Here is a 19,829-nt window from a genome sequence, read left to right as displayed (position 1 = left end):
ATCCTAAAATTAAGATTTCAGTTTCAAGTCATATTTTCATGGTGAGAATTGTTTAGGTAGTACAGATGCAACTTCCTTCTTTTATTTATTAAAAGACACTATCTTATTATTTCATTTACCAAACTTACATATAGTAAAGGGAAGCCTCTTAGAAAGAGGTCCCATTTAATGAACCTTGTCTTAATGACACCATTCAGTCATTTCCCCTTTTCTTCTCTTTAGGGTGTTAAGCATTGTTCTTCCTGGGGAAAACTATATAGAGAGAGCATTAGTGTTTAATTATAAGTAACAATAATAACCAAAGAGCCAACTCCTGAAGACACTATAATCCATCATAATTTTAGACTCTTTGGTAGCTTGGGTGGATTTCTTTGGGTAGAGTTTATGGCAGCAAATGAGCAAGAATACCAAAGGGGAAAAAATATCAGTGCTGGTTAAGCAAGAATAAACATTTTAAAAAATTGAAACATTTGCTGATCTCCTTATGTTATTTCATTGGTAGATTTCCAAGCTATTCAGGCTTTTATTTTTTCTATAGCGAAGGGAAAAAAGGGAAAACCTTAGTGCTCAGGCCTGGCTTATTAAGTGTGTTTCAGTAGCTGCCTTAGTTTGGGAGCAATTTTCCTTAGTAATTGGCTTTTCTGTCTGACTACTGTTTCTGTCTGAGAATTTTATATACTAGGTAAACAGTTATACTGAAGCCCCTCCTATCCACAGACAGTATCTTTTCTGTTCTACCCTCCTTCCTGCAGGTGACTGTTCTTTTTACACCCAGATGCTCTTGCTGCATAATTCTTTGAACTCTCTTAGTTAAAGTCATAATGTTTTTATTTCTCTGTGTGGCTTTTGGAAACTAGAGGGTGGTTGAATTTATTTTGACACTTGGTGGGGAGGAGAGGGAAATAAAATGTGTTTGCTTAAAAAACCCCAACAAAACCAATTGCTTTGAGGGATGGGATGGGGGTAGAGAATAGGGGAGAAAGTGACTCATTTAAGTATAACTTTGTACTCTATTTTTTCCTATCAATTTGTTACTGTCTTAAGTACCCACCTACAATTACTGTCCTTAGAATGCTGTAACCAATAAGAACAAACAACATAATGGATTACACAGTGCAGAATTTAGAAGGCTTTTTACATTAAATTACCTATTGGTAAATAAGAATTCCAGTTACCAAGCAACTTCCCCCCACAGTGGCCTGTCACTGCCTTGGGACTTTAGAAAACAGTATTCCAAATCACTTTGGAGCTTAACGGGTCTCCCTTATGTATATTTGTTGCAGGTCTCTTATCTGTCTGTTTAGTGCAATTAAATGCCTTAAATAAGCCTTAGTCATCCACCTCCTAATTCCCCCAAACAATAAACAACTTACATGAAGATGGATTTGTCATTTTACATGGTAAATCAGAGTAGGCAAGCCTTTGATTAGTTTTAAAAACCTATTAAATGTTTTACAAAATCCAATGTGTTTGGACAATTTTAAGACCTTTTAAGAGCTAAGTCTATCTAAGTAAGGGATGCCTAGATGCTGTAGCAATTGGGCTAGTGAAAGTGAAAGAGAAGGGCCAATGCTTATATTGGGGTACAGAGTAAGCAAGTATGATTTAAAGAATAAAATAAATGAAAGGAAACATAGATAGATAGAGAGATAAAACATATAATTCTTTCGGTAACATGTCTGAGGTGATTGGGAGTAACAGCTTGTTTTTTTTGAAGCATTAAAAGAGAAATTAATGGGTAATTCCTTTTATGGGATGGGTTCATTATGACCTGTCCCAGATCTCCTAAGTTTTTTTCAGTTCTGTGATTTCATTCATTTATATAACTTATTAAGCTCCCAAATGTAACTAATAGATAATTTATTAGTCTGTTGATGTTTATAATATTCTTAAGAGATCAGTGAATTTAGCAGTGATGAAATCTGCCATTATAGCCTCCGAGGCATATTTCATAATGTCCCAATTCCCACTTTTAAATGGAGGCAAGGAATCTTTAGATTCTGATCGGTTCCTTTTTATTCAAGATTTATCCTCCCTCCCTACTTGCCTCCCTCTCTCCATCCATCTCTCTCTTTCTGTCTCTCTCCGGAAAAGTGTGTGGAATCAGAGGATGGTTGTTTATCATTGTAGCAATGAAACTGCGTTGGGTATTTAATCATGTTTAAATACTTATTACCTCTCCCTGTTTTCCACTGATGCGTTACCTGGCATTTAAAAATTGCTTGTGTAAGATTACCCTTTTATTAAAACTAGCAGTAGCTTTAAAATATAGTTTTGTCCATGTAAGTGCTCATAATTTTTTTCTTCACTGTAAATTATATTGTTTTTCTACAACAGTAACTGTCTTGTTACATTTAATGCTTTTTGCCTTGCGCTTTTACTCATTCAAATTATACAAGTAGTAGAATAATGCATGCTTTTTGAAGAAGTTAAAATAGTACAGAAATTAATAAAATTTCAGTGCCCCTTCTTAGTCATATCATATAAACTCTTCCGCAGCAGCTAGTATGTATCCTTCTTTTTTTCTATGCACACATTGTACTTAAATGTGTATTTATGTATGTATATATATATATATATACACATTCTTCAGTTATCTTTATCATGTACTATATGGTAGAAATACTTTAATATCAAAATGTAGATCTTCCTCATTTTTTAGAAATGCTGCTTAATATTCCATAATATGGATTTTTAGTTAACTATTTCCTTACTGATAGACATTTAGATTGCCTCAAGTTTTTTATTATGACAAACTGTGCTGCCAGTGTCCTTGTGCTAGATTTCAAATAGGTCAAAAGGTTTTGTTCTCCAAAGACTATAATAGTTTTTATTCCCACTAATGTGAAAGTATTCATTTCCCCACACTTCTGACCCTGGTGTGTTTGTGTGTGTCTGTGTATGAGAGAGAGAGTATATGTTAATATTTTGATTTTCACAGTTAATTTAAAAACTGATTGTATGGCCTCTGGGGTACTTAGTAATTTTTTTGAGAACTTTTGAAATACCTCCTTAGAGATACAGCATTACTACAGTAGGGGTATTAGAGAATAATAGTGCTACTTTTTAATTACAAAAGACAAGGAGCTAGCAAGAGGGAAGAGATATGGGAACATATGTATATGTATAACTGATTCACTTTGTTATAAAGCAGAAACCAACACACCATTGTAAAGCAATTATACTCCAATAAAGATGTAAAAAAAAAAAAAGGGAGCTAAAAAAAAAAAGAGCTACTTTTTGATGGACTGCTACTGCCGTCTAGTGGTTAATCTTGACATTTTCTTTATTTTAACCAGTTTCACATTCCTTTGTGATGGTTTGTCTTTAAGACTTTGTTACCTCGTTTTTCTTTGTTTTGTTGTCCATTCCTTAGTTTGATAAAAATTGTATCAGACTAATTCAGCATTCTTTGTTTTCATTAATATACCCTTTACTCTGACATTCTTTTTTTTTTCCTGACATTCTTAACTATGAAAAATCACTAACACTCTGGTCGAGTACAGCAGTTCAACTTCATTGCAGGTACTTTGCTACGTCCAAAATTATAGAGCAGTAATTGTAATGTTCTGCTAGCTTCTGAATTTTAGTCCATGCCTTACAGCTAGGATCGTAAGCGTTGTATGTTATAAACCTTGGAAATTTAGGATATTTTATTTCTCTATTGGATACTTTTGAGAGTTAATTCAGGAAAAGGATTAATTTACAGTAGATCAGAGATCATAAACTTGCTTGCACTTGTTATACCACTCAAGTGCCATTTGAGACATTATTTCAGTGTTTGAATTCAGTATTGTCTTCCTTATAGGTCATGATCCTGTTCATTGTAATCTGATCAAAGAACAAGTCCTTATATCTAATATGTGTTTATTTTGTATTCACTGCTTTTGACAGGAAGCATATTGAATCTTTAAAAGTTTGTTCTTTTACAGTCCTAAGATTCTGCTGTCTCCTTTTTTTCTTTTTAAGTGCAACCGTGAAAATTTTCCATCATGCCCTGGACTCCTTACTAACGTAGCTGTTTCTCACATTGCATTTTCTTGTTAATTTATAACCTTTACATTTCAGCTGACTGCATGCATTATTAACAGCTTGTATGTAATTAATAAAAGGTTATATTTATTGCCTTTGTATTTTTGATCTTTTATCTTTAAATGGCTTGATTCCCTGTCACTTCCCCAGTTGCAGTTAAGCTCCCCTAACTCGTCAACTTTATTTTACTGGGTTCTATTGTCCTGTTTCTTAACTATTTTCTCTAAGAAATAAACTAGCTTGATCCTGGCTATGGCTAGAGCGACTTTCTATTAATAAAACAGGTAGTTCTTTGATCTTAATCTTGTTGTCTATCACTTGACATAACACATTCCAATTTGTTTGATATTTACCTAGGTAAAAAATATTACCAGTTCTTTTTTACATTTTTTAAATGGCTACGTGCTCTATAGCAATATGTAGTACCTACCTTATTCTCAGCTTCCCACGAAGATATAAAAGTCAAGTATAAATATCTTCAATCATCTGACTTGAAAAGTGTCTATTCTACATTTTCACCTAATTGCCTTTTGAACTTCATACATTTATGAAACTCAAAACTCTTACACTTAACTATTGGCCTTTCTCAGTCTGCTCCAGACATTGACCAAGTGTCCACCATATGCTGAGGTAAAGTGCCATGAATTTAAGGGGATATGCAGAAGAAGAAGCACAAGACACAGACTTTACCTTCAAAGAACATATAGTACAGTTGGGGAGCAAGAACGATGCATTAATTTTAACAAGAATATGAAGAAAGAAGTTCATGACTTAGTAGACTATCATTTTAATATAAACCAGCCCTGAGTTTAAAAATTTATCAGCTTTAAAAATCTAATAGTAATAGAAAGTACCCATATCAAGGACTGAATACAACTAATACATTTTATGAAACCATTTTAAAAACTACAAGGTATTCAGTTATCAGATACTTTAAAATAACTTATATATATTCAAAAGTAAAAGAACAAGGTGAAAATTACAGCAAAGGACTGGACATTATAAAAAAGAATCAAATGGAAGTTCTAGAATTTAAAAATACAATATCTGAAATTATGAACTCAATAGATGAATTTAACAGTAGACAATGATGAGAAAGTATTAGTGAACATGAAGATAGGTCAGAAGGAAGTAGCTAATGGAAGCACAGAGAGATAAAAAGACAAATCCAGCAAAAAAAAACAAACCACAGAAAAGAGTGCAAGACATGTGGGGCACAATAAAAAAAGTTTGACATGTGTATAACTGGAATCCCAGAATAAGAGGAGAAAATGGAATTGAAGCTATAGCTAGATAATTGCCAAGAATTTTCCAAACTGATGAGAGATAACAAGCCATGGAGTCAAGCATTACAAAACCCAAGCAGGACAAATAAAACTATACCTGTATACATCATAGTCAGATTGCTGAATACCAGAGGTAGAATCTTAAGAGTGGCAGAGAGAAAGAAAGCTCTTCAAGGTAAAAGCAATAAGACTGAGCACTGATTCTTAACAGAAACAGTGAATCCAGAAGACAGTGTTATGAGATCTTCAAAGAGTTAAAAGAAAACGAATTAGAATTCTGTAAGCCATGAAATACCCTCCAAAAGTGAAAGCAAACACATCCAAATATTTTATTTTTGCCTCAAGATGTGACATTTATATTTACAGCCCTGGATCCGTATACTTGTTGACCAGTCAGCTTTCTCTTACTGCCTCTTCTGTGAGCCTCTAAAATTCACGGTTCAATTTATAATTTCAGGTAGTCGTAACAAGTCAAATTCCAAGATGTCAGATCTCCTTTCTTTGATTTTGAGAAAAGGCAAAGTCTCTTCTTTATTTCAGTATCTATAAGATAGGATAATATCTACCCATCCTATGTCCCATGGCTGCTCTGAAAATCAGTTCTCTTAACATATGTTCACCAAGTTTTTCAACTGAAAATTACTATAAGAATGTAATGATTAATATATTAGTTTTTTATTTATGAATTTTAAATGGTAAAAGCAAAATAGACATTTTCAAATAAACAAAAACTGAACATTCATCTCAGCAGACTCACACTAAACAAAATACTAAAAGTAGTTTTTCAGGCAGAAGGAAAATGATTTCAGATGAACACCCAGAGGTACAGGAAGGAAGGGAAAGCAAAGAGTAGTATAAATATAAAATATAAATGAATACTGTCTGTATGGAACAGTAGTGTCTTCTGGGATTTAAAATATATGTCCAGGGACTTCTCTGGTGGCACAGTGGTTAAGAATCTACCTGCCAGTGCAGGGGACATGGGTTCAATCCCTGGTCTGGGAAGATATCACATGCCACAGAGCAACTAAGTCCATACGCCACAACTACTGAGCCTGCACTCTAGAGCCCACAAGCCGCAAGTACTGAGCCCGTGTAGCGCCCGTGTGCTGCAACTGCTGAAGCCCGCGTGCCTAGAGCCCGTGCTCCACAACAAGAGAAACCACCACAATGAGAAGCCTGAGCACCACAACGAAGAGTAGCCCCTGCTCACCGCAACTAGAGAAAGTCTGTGCACAGCAATGAAGACCCAATGCAGTCCAAAAAAAAAAAAGTCAAATTAATACACAAAACAATAGTAGCATGTGAGACAGGAGGGAAATCAAATACAGTTAGAGTGTTCTAAGGTCCTTGCATTATCCTGGAAGTGGTAAAAGTTATAATTAAGCTTTAGTAAGTCAAGGAAACAAAGTCTAGCAAAAGAATGTGTGATACTATGATCCAGCAATCCCACTACTGGGCATATACCCAGAGAAAACCATAATTCAAAAAGACACATGCACCCCAATGTTCATTGCAGCACTATTTACAATAGCCAGGTTATGGAAGCAACCTAAATGCCCATCGACAGATGAATGGATAAAGAAGATGTGGTACATATATAAAATGGAATATTACTTAGCCATAAAAAGGAACGAAATTGGGTCATTTGTTGAGATGTGGTTGGATCTAGAGACTGTCATACAGTGAATAAGTCAGAAAGAGAAAACAGATATCGTATATTAAGGCATATATGTGGAACCTAGAAAAATGGTACAGATGAACTGGTTTGCAGAGCAGAAATTGAGACACAGATGTAGAGAACAAATGTATGGACACCAAGGGGTGAAAGCTGCGGGGGTGTGGGGATAGTGGTGTGATGAACTGGGCGATTGGAATTGACACGTATACACTGATGTGTATAAAATGATGACTAATAAGAACTTGCTGTATAAAAAAATAAATAAAATTCAAAAATTATATGAAAAAAATGTATGATACACAAGTAGAGGGGGAAATGAATAATAATTAAAAAAAACCTTAATCCAAAAGAAGGCAAGAAAGAAGAAGAGAACACAGAACAGGAGGGCAAATAGAAAACAAACGTATGATGGCAGTTCTAAACCAAAGTTTGTAGTCATTACGTTAAATGTAAATGATTCAAATACTCCAAGTAGAAAACAGAGTTTCCTAACTGCATTAAAAATGTGTTGCTTATGTACAAGAAGGAATTCTTTCTCCCTCCCTCCCTCCCTCCCTCCCACATTTGAAATACACACCAATAGATAAATAGACAGACAGATAGGCTGACCGACCCAGGAAAGTTGAATGTAAAATGGTGTAAATACTAACCAAAAGAAAGTTGGCAAAACTATGCTGACATTGCACAAAGTAGACTTTGAGGAAAGAATCATTGCAAGAGATAATGAAACATGTTTCAGACTGATTTAAAAAGATTAACCTACCAGGAAAATAAAATAATTCTAAATTTGTGTAACCAAATAACTACCCTCAAAATATATAAACCAGATTGACAGAGCTAAAAGAGAAATAAACTAATCCACAATCTCGGTGGGAGATTTTAACTTACTCCCTTAGTAACTTAGAATCTGCCAAAAAGAAAACTTCAGTGAGAATATAGAAGAATTGAATAATACAATGAAAAAATTAATCTCATTGATATATAAATTTAATCTCATTGTGCCCCACAACTGCAGAATATACCCTTGTTTTTCAAATGCACATGGAACACAACATTGACTGTAAAGCTGAGCCATAAAGCAAATCTGAAAAATTTTCCAAAAAATGGAAATTGGAATCATATAGAATATTTTCCCTGACCACAAAGAAAAGCTAGATATCAGTAACAAAAGTACAGCTGGAAAATTTCTACATGTTTGAAAATTAAGCAGTGCATTTCTCAATAACCCATAGGTTGAAGAATAACATGATGAAAATATAGCATGTCTAAATTTATATGCTACCACTAAAGCTGTGTTTAGAGGAAAATTTATAGCTCTAAATGCATATATTAGAAAAAAGAAGGGACTTCCCTGGTGGTCCAGTGGTTAAGACTCAGTGCTCCCAATGCAGGGGGCCTGGGTTCGACTCCTGGTCAGGGAACTAGATCCTGCATGCCGCAGCTAAAAGATTCCGTGTGCTGCAACTAAAGATCCTGCCTGCTGCAACAAAGACCTGGTGCAGCCAAATGAATGAATGAATGAATGGCAAAAAGAAGAGCTAAAAATTGGTAACCTTAAAGTATCCACCTCAGGGGTTTAGTTAGATCAGCAAATCAAGAAGGTAGAAGGAATGAGATACTAAAAGTAGAATTTTATGAAAAGAAAACAAATGTGACAGGATTTGGAAAGCTAAAAGTTCTTTGAAAAGTCTAATAAAATTGATAAATCCTTGACAAGAAAAATTAAGAAAAGTGAGAAGGCAGCAATAACCAATATTAGGAATAAAAGGGGATTACTACAGACCTTGCATTTAAATGACTTCTGGAAGATATTATGACAATGTTTATAAATTTTTTTAAAAAATTAATTTAATGTATTTTTATATTTGGCTGCGTTGGGTCTTTGTTGCTGCGCCTGGGCTTTCTTTAGTTGCGGTGAGCGGGGGTCACTCTTCATTGCAGTGTGTGGACTTCTCATTGCGGTGGCTTCTCTTGTTGCAGAGCACGGGCTTTAGGCACGTGGGCACAGTAGCTGTGGCTCGCGGGCTCTAGAGCCCAGGCTCAGTAGTTGTGACACACAGACTTAGTTGCTCCGCGGCATGTGGGATCTTCCCGGACCAGGGATCGAACCCATGTCCCCTGCATTGGCAGGCGGATTCTTAACCACTATGCCACCAGGGAAGCCCTATGCTTATAAATTTGAAAACACTATTGCATAAATTTACAGAAAGTACAGTGTAAGAAAATTGTTGCAAGAACGGATTCAAGATGTGAATCATCTTTTATCTATAATTAAAAATCATTTCACAAAGATGGCTTCACTCTTCTAAGCATTTGGGAAAGATGTAACATCAGTCTTGCATATACTCTTCCAGGAAACAGAAAAGAGGAAATACTTTCCAACTTGCTTTTTGAGGTCAAACCACACAAAAACATCAAAAGAAAGTAACTTTCAGGCCAGTCTCTCTGAAACAGATGTAAAAGTCTAAAACAAAATATGCCAAATCCAGCAATATGAGAAAAGATAATGCACATAACCAAGTTGAGTTTAATTCAAGAATGGAAGATTGTTTGGACATTCAAAAATCTATTCGAATTATCACAATAATAGAATAAAAGAAAAATTATGTGGTCATTTCAATTGATGCGGAAAAAGTGCTTGATAAAATTTAATGCTTATGATTAAGATGTTTATTTTTTTAAAATTTGCGAAAAAGATACAGCAAGAAATTTCCTTAATCTGACAATCTACAGAAAAGTTACAGCAAGCACCATAATAGGGGAGTAGTGAAAGATTTCCTCTTGAAATTGAGAACTGAAGAAGGATGCTTACTGTCAGCACTTCTATGTAGCATTGTACTGGAGGTCTTGGCCAGTATAATAGACAAGAAAAAGCTATAATGCTATAATGAAAAAAGAAAAAGCTATAATGAAAGCTATGAGACTTATAAAAGAAGGGATAAATTTGTCATTATTCTTAATATAATTGTACATGTAGAAAATCTAAAATAATCTACTGATGAACCATAAGAATAAAAAAAGTGAATTAGCAGGGTGGTTGCATATGAGGCTATTATAAAAATCAATTGTATTTGTGCATGTTAGCAAGAAACAATAGAAAATGTGATAAAAATATTTATACAGTAAAAAATGTCAAATATTTAGGAATAAATTTAACAAAAATGGACAAGGCCTCTACATAGAAAACAAAAGAAATTGAAATTTCTTTCAATTTCATAAAATAAAAAGAAAAATTTAGAAGAAATAAATGATATTCATAGATTGGGAGACTCAAAATTATAAAGATGCCAGTTTTCAAGTTGGGGTTGTGTTGAATCTATAGATTATTCAAAAGTCCAACAACATGTGCGTGTGTGTGTGTGTAAATTAACATGCTAATTGTACAGTTTATTAGGGAAATGTAAGGAGCCAAGAATAGCCAAGATGATCTTGAAGAAAGATGTGTTTGAAAACTTCCACTACCTGATATCAAGACTTGTTATAAAGGTACAATAGTTAAAACAGTGTGATATTAACAGAAGGGTAGGCAAATAGAACAGTGGAACAGAATATAGAGTCAAGAAAATATCCCTATCTCACACCATACACAATCAGTTCTAAGTGGATTGTAGATATAAATATGAATGGTAAATAATATATCTCCTAGAAGATAATGGGGAATAGCTTCATAATTTGGGAGTAGGTAAGGTTTCTTAAGCTGAACACAAAGTACCGATCATAAAAGAAAAAAAATAAATTGGACTACATTAGATTTAGTAACTTACGTTCATCAAGTCACCATTAAGCAAGTGAAAAGGGGGAAGGTATGCATAATACATATAACCACAAAGGATTTGCATCTGCATATATAAAAAGACTGCAAGTCAGTACAACAGACAGTCCAAAGGAAAAATGAGCAAACAGCACTTTACAAAAAGAGGATATCCAAAGAGTCAATAAATATGAAAATATGTTAAACCGAATTTGTCATACCCAAGAATGGTTAAAATTAAAGAGACCAACAATACCAAATGTTGTTGAAGATGTGAAGTAACTGGAACATCCATACACTGCTGCTTGCTGTGCTGAACTTGGAAAACTGATCACAGTTTCTACTAAACCTGAACACACACATACCCTATAAACCTACATCTCCTTTTAAAAAAATTGAAAAAAAATTTTACTGAGGTATCATTGACATTTATTAGTTTCAGATGTACTACATGGTTTGATATTTGTATACTGTGTGAAATGATGACCACAATAAATCTAGTTAACATCAATCACCACATGTAGATACAAATTTTTTTTCTTGTGATGAGAACTTTTAAGATTTACAACTCTTAGCAACTTTCAGATATGCAGTACAGTATTATTAACTGTAGTCGCCATGCTATACATTACATCATTGTCACTCCATCCATTTTGCCCACCCCCTGCCTGTGGCAACCACAAATCTGTTCTCTATATCTATGAGCTTGTTTGTTTGTCTTTTACGAGTCTACATATGAGTGAGATCATATGGTATTTGTCTTTCTCTGTTTGACTGACTTGACTTAGCATAATGCCCTCAAGTTTCATCTGTGTTGTTGCAAATGGTAAGATTTCATTCTTTTTTGTAGCTTAATAATATTCCATTGTATGCATGTGATATGTGTGTGTGTGTGTGTGTGTGTGTATGTGTGTATACACACCACATTTTCTTTATCCATTCATTTGTCAGTGGGCACTTAGGTTGTTTCCATATTGGATAAATATCCAGAATTGATATTGCTGGATTACATGGTAGTGCTGTTTTTAATTTTTTGAGGAACCTCCATACTGTTCTCCACAGTGGCTGTACCAATTTACACTCCCATCAACAGTGCCTAAGGGTTCCCTTTTCTCCACATCCTCACCAACACTTGTTATTTCTTGTCTTTTTGATTACGGCCATTCTAACAGGTATGAGATATCTCATCCACAACTCCATTTTTGATAGGAATATGAATAGATGCACACCAAGAGATTTGCACAAGAAGCCCCAACTATAAACAACACAAATGTCATTAACAGTAGAATGGATACGTATTTATTCTATAATCATATCATGAAATGCCGAATAATGACAAAAATGTATTATCTGCCTCACACAACACCGTCAGTGATGTTCCTTAGGGTTCTGTCCTAGGCCCTCTGCTTCTCCTTCATTTCCATGGCTTCAGCGTTCATTTGTGCTTTCAGGACGTACAAATATATTGCCCCAGCCTAGTCTGTTCCAGACTAGAACTCAACTGTCTGTGGACATCGCTGCTCAGGTGTCTTACAGACATCTCAAAGTCAGCATATACTGAACTCATCTCCACATTTCCTGAATCTGCTTCTCCTCTAGGAAGGTACATGTCTCAGCAATGGTACCAGCGTTCACCCTGGGAATCTTTTGTTGATGAGCTTCTCTATACTACTTTCATTCCCCAAAATATAAACTGAGAGTAGGAACCTTTTATGTTTTATTCAGTAGTGAATTTAACGATGCTTGGTACAAAACTTGGCATGCAGTAGGGCCTCCATTTGTATTTTGTTGAATACTTCTATCCTCCTTTTTCCATATTCAGTTTGGTTTCCAAGCTCGGTAGGTTTTTATCTCCTCAGTACTTTATAAAATCCTTGTAATGCCTACAGCCCCTACCTAGCTAAGACTACCATCTGTTGTCTGGACTACTTTGAAGGGATCAAGGGATGAGTCAGTGGGAGCAGTTTGGAAGAAGAGGTATAAGGTTAGGACATTTATGTTGCTGGTGAAATATCTAATATACAGCATGTAAAACTTTGCCTTTTTCTGTGATGGATCCAACTTTATTCAAAGTTATAACTAATATGGAGTGTCACCTCATGATTTTAACTTTCTTTTATGGCCAAGTACTGTACTCATCAGTGTGAACTCATCTATTCTGGGAGTGGGAGGTGAAGGTGGGTTGAGAGGATAAAAGACAAAAAGGGATAAGGGAGGATCTGTCTTTTTAACGTTAGTTTCATATTCCTTTCTAATGATGTTCACATCCCCTCTTTGCTAAGGGTCACTAACCTTGACTTTCTAGATATACAGGGTGGCTGCATCCTGCTTCTCTCTGAATTATAACATATAGTATCTTGATCTATTTTGCTAATGAGGCCTCCAATTCAGATTGTAAATTGAACTTTCTAATCTGACCTCTATTTTTCATGTTATTATAAGATAGTGCTATTTTTGGCTTCTTACGAATATTAAGGCAGTGCAAAAACTTCAGGCTTCTCTGCTTGGAGTGGAGTGCTTAGATTGGAGTTTCTTAACACAGTTCATGGATATAAATCCAAATATTTTTACGGGAGCAGGACTTAAAATTGAGGGCAAGAATCTGTCTTGGCAAGATTTTCTTTCCTAGATTTGAAATAATAGGTTTGCCTTTTCTCACCCATTTTTTCCCCCAGTTTAAATATCAACTGTATTGGGCCATGATGTGTTTGTATATGGGGCATTTAGTTATTAACAAATTTTTATAGATACCACTATCTGAAATTATCATGCTTTTTAAAATATTTATCTATAATTTTATCTATAAATTTGTTTGTCTTATCTTTCTCCCCCAAGTAAATAAGCTCCATGAGAGCAGGAACCTTGTCTGTTTCGTCCTCCTGTGTCAGAGAAACATTTGACAAATAGTTATTGACTGAAGGAGTAATGCTTCTACTTGGGGCTTGGGTGGTTTTTCTTCTTAGAGTATTTCCATTTTTCTTTCAGCATTGGAGAGGGGTCTCTTGAAAACACTGCAGAAACTGGATGAATATCTGAATTCTCCCCTCCCCGATGAAATTGATGAGAATAGTATGGAGGACATTAAGTTTTCCACACGTAAATTTCTGGATGGCAATGAAATGACACTAGCTGATTGCAACCTGCTACCCAAACTGCACATTGTCAAGGTAGGCCTGCAGGATGTGGGGCACTATTACACCTAGTATCTGTTTACTAAGGCAGCACTTCCTCTGTGTAAAACTTGGCTGATCTTCTGACACGCACTATTTAGCACCCCCCAAATAGTGTAACTTAATGTTGTTCAGGCAATAGTTGAAACACCCTAGGGTTGATTAAATGGAAAATTATGTCTTAAAATCAAGGCATATGAGAAATAGGATTTTTTTTTTCTGCGACTGCATAAAAATTCAAAGATGTAACAGGTAACTTTGAAGTGGTGGCTACACTGACTTATAGCATCAAACTTTGTTCTCTGATCACCTGGCTTTTTCTTTTCAAGGCAGAAAATATTTATTGAGCATTTATTGTGTGAAACACTATGCTGTATAGGATGGTTGTGCAGTAAAGATCAAGATCAAGAAAAACAGAGATCTAGTGTGTGTGTGTTTCAAGTATTTATCCAGTGATTATACTTGGCTGTTTCTCTGGATGGCCAAGGCAGGCATTTGCGATGACCATCACACTGCTCAATCTCTGGTGTAGCGTGCAGTCCTTATTTAAAAGTCTAGTTAGAATGAAGGTGACAGACTTCAGGTAGAAGCAGTTTTCAGAGATTCACAGAATTAATTTGCCCTGAAATCAGATATATGTCTGGTTTATAAGACATGGCATATAAATGTTAATTTTTGATCTCTTTGTATTTCAGGTGGTGGCCAAAAAATATCGCAACTTTGATATCCCAAAAGGAATGACCGGCATCTGGAGATACTTAACTAACGCATATAGTAGGGATGAGTTCACCAATACCTGCCCCAGTGATAAGGAGGTTGAAATAGCATATAGTGATGTAGCCAAAAGACTTACCAAATAAAATAACACTTACGAGAGAGATGTCTTCACATCTTCCCCTAAGAACATGCTTTTCCTAACAGACTGCTCCTCTTCCTATAAAATAGAAACTTTATTTTGCACAAACATGCAGTTATTCCAGATTAGGATAAAGGATAGACAAGGTATAGTAGCTATCTTTAAATATATACTCCTAAGCAGTATTATTTGAAAATTCTTTTACCCTGCCTACCTCCCCTACCCCGTATCCTCCTAATTTGGAGACACTCCATAAAAACTTTTCACTTTAAAGGCAGTTTGCCATCTCTCTAGAGCCCTCACCACTGTCTCCAGTCACTGTGTACAGATGGCAGAACTTTTGAGGTGCACTGTTTAACTGTTAAAATAGTAATCACAACCTCATCAGGCCCAAACTGGTGCATATTGCATGGTACAAGGAATATTTATGTATTTTTGGAATTTTATAATATTTAGTAAGAGTATATGAAAGGATTGCTACTGTATCAAAATATTGTTTCAATTTAGTCTATCCTGGATATGTACTAAAGGATGTTACCACCAGAGAAGAGAGCCTTCTCCAGAAAGTCACTACAGATATTGCTATGTTACTTGGTATGTGGATTTTTACTTTTGCCTAAACGCATTTATCCTTCATATCAATTATAATATCTGACACTACGTAGAAGCTAAAAGTCTAGAGGGAGGAACAATATTTGCAAGATCTTCTTCAAGCCTTTTATGCATATAAGAGAAACCAATGGGCACATGATACTCTCTGTCTAAATATGTTACTGGTTATATGTATTTTGCCCAGTGCCATTCATTTGGAACATTATTACTTTCTTCCTTTATTTTAAAAATGCTCCTTTTTTTAGGTAGGCATCGGCCTTGCTGTTTGTAGATCGTTTGAGCAACACTACGTACACTGATATTTAGTTGATTTAGCTGTAGCAGTACAATGGTTAGTAATGTAAAAACTAACCTAAGGAATGTAGTGTGGGTTTGTCAAAATATCAAGTAGAATTTTGTTTCTAAAGCACATTTAATGTGGATAATCTAAAGAATGCATTATCCATCCTATATTAAAAACAAGATAAAACACATAGATTACCACTCCACCCCCATTTACTGTTAGACTTTGGATAGAGGTTGGTTCACTTCTTTTGGACTAAACTATAGTTGTGATGGTGACTACACATTGACTGCAGTTTTGCCTAATCTCAATCATTGCACTTCCTTCAGTTAAATTTTCCTACAGCCACATTGAGGAATAGCAGTCTTCATGTTTGTTTGTTTCTTAAATTGAAGTCCTAAACCAGGAATTGTGTTGTAACAAGGGAGGATGAACTTGGTGAAAATAAAACAAAAGTTTGCTATGTATTTATTCATTAAAAAAAAAAAGACTTTCTATGTACTACTCCAAAGACTGTGATTGTGACTATAATAATGTTTTGGTAATTTTTATACCTGACCTGTTTAAGAAATGCTATTTCTCATAGGCTGCTTTTGGAAATTTTAAGTATATTGCTTTAAAATGGCAGTGTTTTCTTCCCTATGATATGCTAACGTTTAGTAAGCACTGGCTTTATGGAAGCAGCTTGATTTTTTAATAAGCATTCTGCATTTTTTAAACCTATCAGTGACTAGCTTGGTATAGAAAGATAAGAAAAACTCCATATTGTGTCCATTTGGCTCAGGGAGATTTCTTTGCTTTACCTTTCTTAGAACTCCTTATTGCTGATCAAAAGTTTGGGTACCCACCTTTTTGTAATAAAATGTCGGATGATGATTTATCTTGTTACAGGAAGAAGCATTATCAGGTTATATATTGAGAAATTCTATAGCAGTAGTTTCCGTGGGTGAATATGTCACCTCTGCACCAATACACAGACAGCCGTCTTCACTTTTCACTTACTTTTACGATAGTGGTAACTTGGCATCAGGTGATATTGAATCTTGCCTCATAGCTTAAAGCATGGAAAAGATTCAAGAGAAGTGGGGGTGTCTATTTCAAGTGAACAGTGGACTAAGTGGTACAGAGTAGAAGGCTAATGAGGAAAGAGCTACAGTCCTCAAAAAGGATGAAAAAGCACATTCTGAAACTCAGTTGTGAAGTGTTTTCCACTTTGGATATTTATTCTCTTCTTCTTCTCCTTTTTAAAAATTTATCCCCTGATTGTACTTGGCTGTCTCTCTGGATGTCCAAGGAAGGCAAGGTCTATCTGTTATAATTTTGATGAAGGCAGAATTATTTTTCTGTTGAAAGACAAATCTTATTACTTTATCAGGGAAATTAGATGAGGTTGAGATTGGCAAATGAACGAAAGCTACTAAGAAAGATGATCCTAGAATATGCTTTTTACCCCATCTTACATTTGTGGAAAGATCATAGCTTCATGTCTTGGGAGATTTGGGACACGAAAGTTTTCATGGCAGTTCATGTGGTATATGGGTTGACACAGTAGAAATTATCTGTTATTATTTCTACAACTACTGAATCATTTTCCCCTTCATTTAAACCCCTTTTGTTCCGTTTAAACAAGATTAGACTCTGAATGGAAGATCTTACTAATTTCCAAGGGATTCTGAGAAATTTTTGTGTTCAACATTTGGAAAGCTGTCTACTGTTTCAGTTGATGTAACTTCCTTTTTTAAAAAATGTAGATGCAGATTTTCTATACAGTTCTGTTATTTTCTTTTACTAGGATTGTTGACTTTAGTGATAAAATTCATATAAGATTTTATTTCTTGGTAACTTTGGTTTATACAGCTACCTTTATTATTATTATTTTTTAATACAACTGTCTTTAAACCCTTGAGCAATCTGTATACAATGAAGAGGTTTCTGACATTTATTCTTACACTCAGTTGATTGAATTTAGGCATATTTACTTCTGTTGTTTTGAATCTCTCCAGAGTTGCATGTAGATAGCTTTTGTTTCTGTGCATTTAAAATATCCATTTAGAAAATATCTACATGGTAAAAATGAGAAGAAATAGAAATGTATTTTTTCATGAACATTTTGATACACATTTCATCAAGTTTGTTGATTAACCAATTTCTTACACTGGTTATAATCAGTATTTGATTCAAAGAGAGGGAAGCATTCATTATTATAATATATGGGTTTTTTTATTCCATCCTTTACAAATTACTAAGGCTGGGGCTCAAAATTATATTTTTATCATGGAAAAAAATTTCAAATCCCCCAAATCATAATGTTGAACAGAATTGGAGTATTTTCTTTAAATTAGTTGAAAAGGAAAATGAAAGCTTATAGAATGCTTGTATTTTCTTTTCTGTCTCTGGAACCAGTATATTGCTGGCAGCTATTGTATTAAAAAATAAAGTATATTTTCACTATCATAAAAGGTTCTTTTTTACCCCCTCGTGAAAATAAATAACAATTTGGGGTAAAAGTGTTTTATTTGAGACTACTTTTTTTTCATGAGTGGCGATTCAGCACATTTAGTAGATTAAAGGAGGAAAACCATATGTTCATCTCAATAGGTGCATAAAATAATTTATAAAAACTTTCATGCTACCCATTCTTAGCGAAATAGGACCAGAGATTAACTTTTTTTAACCCAATAAAGACATCTGCCAAGAACCTACAGCAAATTTCATACATAAATATGAAACAGAAGCCCTCTCATTAAAGTCAGAAATAAAACAGGATTGCCTTCCGTCACAGCTATTATTCAGCTATTTTCCATAGCTGCTTTATTAGAGGCATCCTACACCAATGCAGTAAAATCAGTAAAAAGAATAAGGAATGGAAAAGAATAGACCAAATGACTTCTTTGCAGATGATGCATATATAAAAAATTCAAAATAACCTACTATTAGAAATAATAAAATTCAGGGGCTTCCCTAGTGGCACAGTGGTTAAGAATCCGCCTGCCAATGCAGGGGACATGGGTTCGATCCCTGATCCGGGAAGATCCCACATGCTGCAGAGCAGCTAAGCCCGTGCGCCACGACTACTTAGCCTGTGCTCTAGAGCCCACAAGCCACAACTACTGAGCCTGCGTGCCACAACTACTGAAGCCCGTGCGCTCTAGGGCCTGTGTGCTGCAACTACGGAGGCCCGTGTGCCTAGAGCCCATGATCTGCAACAAGAGAAGCCACTGCAATGAGAAGCCCGCGCACCGCAACGAAGAGTAGCCGTTGCTTGCCGCAGCTAAAGAAAGCCCGCACGCAGCAACGAAGACCCAATGCAGCCAAAATAATAATAATAAAATTCAGATGCTTACTAGATAAAAGATTTAGGAACAAAAATCAATGTAATTTCTATATACTAATATTAACTACATTAAAAATAAACTCGGGCTTCCCTGGTGGCGCAGTAGTTAGGAACCTGCCTGCCAATGCAGGGGACACGGGTTCAAGCCCTGGTCCGGGGAGATCCAACATGTGCGGAGCAACTGGGCCCGTGCGCCACGGCTACTGAGCCTGTGCTCTGGAGCCCGTGAGCCACAACTACTGAAGCCTGCATGGCTAGACCCCGTGCTCTGCAACAAGAGAAGCCACCGCAATGAGAAGCCCATGCACAGAAACAAAGAGTAGCCCCCGCTTGATGCAACTAGAGAAAGCCCGCACGCAGCAACGAAGACCCAATGCAGCCAAAAATAAATAAATAAAATATAAAAAACGAAAGAAAGGACAAAAGGACTAAAGGAACAAAGGACAGGACAACTTGGAAAAACAGCAAAAGTTAGCTATAAACCCTACACCATTAATTATATTCAATATAAGTGTGCAAAACAATCCAGTTAAAAGGGAGTATGAAACTATTTAAAATAATCAAAGCCTAATATATGACATTCACAAGAAACAAACTTTATAAGGACATAGAAAGGTTGAAATTAAAGGATTTAATTCATTGACACAGCAAACACAAGAGAGCAGATGTAACTATTTATCATAAAATGCAGGCTTTGAGGCAAGAAGTATTACTAGAGACAAAGGACATTTTATAATACAGCCATGTATAATGTACTTTTATAATGATGAAAGTTTTATTCATTAGGAAGATATAACAGTCCTAAATTTATATGCACCTGATAA

At 35.3% G+C, this 19,829-nt stretch overlaps 1 protein-coding gene across 1 annotated transcript in view; it reads left to right on the top strand.

Annotated features, from left to right (window-relative positions):
- CLIC4 (chloride intracellular channel 4) overlaps positions 1-18,181 on the top strand; it is an 83,884-nt gene extending 65,703 nt beyond the window's left edge. The window contains exons 5-6 of the mRNA XM_060141035.1: positions 13,736-13,917; positions 14,616-18,181. Coding sequence (XP_059997018.1) covers positions 13,736-13,917; positions 14,616-14,780 — 347 coding nt within the window. The 3' untranslated portion in view covers positions 14,781-18,181. The remainder of the gene's footprint in view (positions 1-13,735; positions 13,918-14,615) is intronic.
- The last annotated feature ends 1,648 nt before the right edge of the window (positions 18,182-19,829 follow it).

The sequence above is a fragment of the Lagenorhynchus albirostris genome, chromosome 2, assembly GCF_949774975.1.
Source record: "Lagenorhynchus albirostris chromosome 2, mLagAlb1.1, whole genome shotgun sequence".
NCBI classification, from domain to species: domain Eukaryota; kingdom Metazoa; phylum Chordata; class Mammalia; order Artiodactyla; family Delphinidae; genus Lagenorhynchus; species Lagenorhynchus albirostris.
This window is presented reverse-complemented; position numbering and strand designations above follow the sequence as displayed.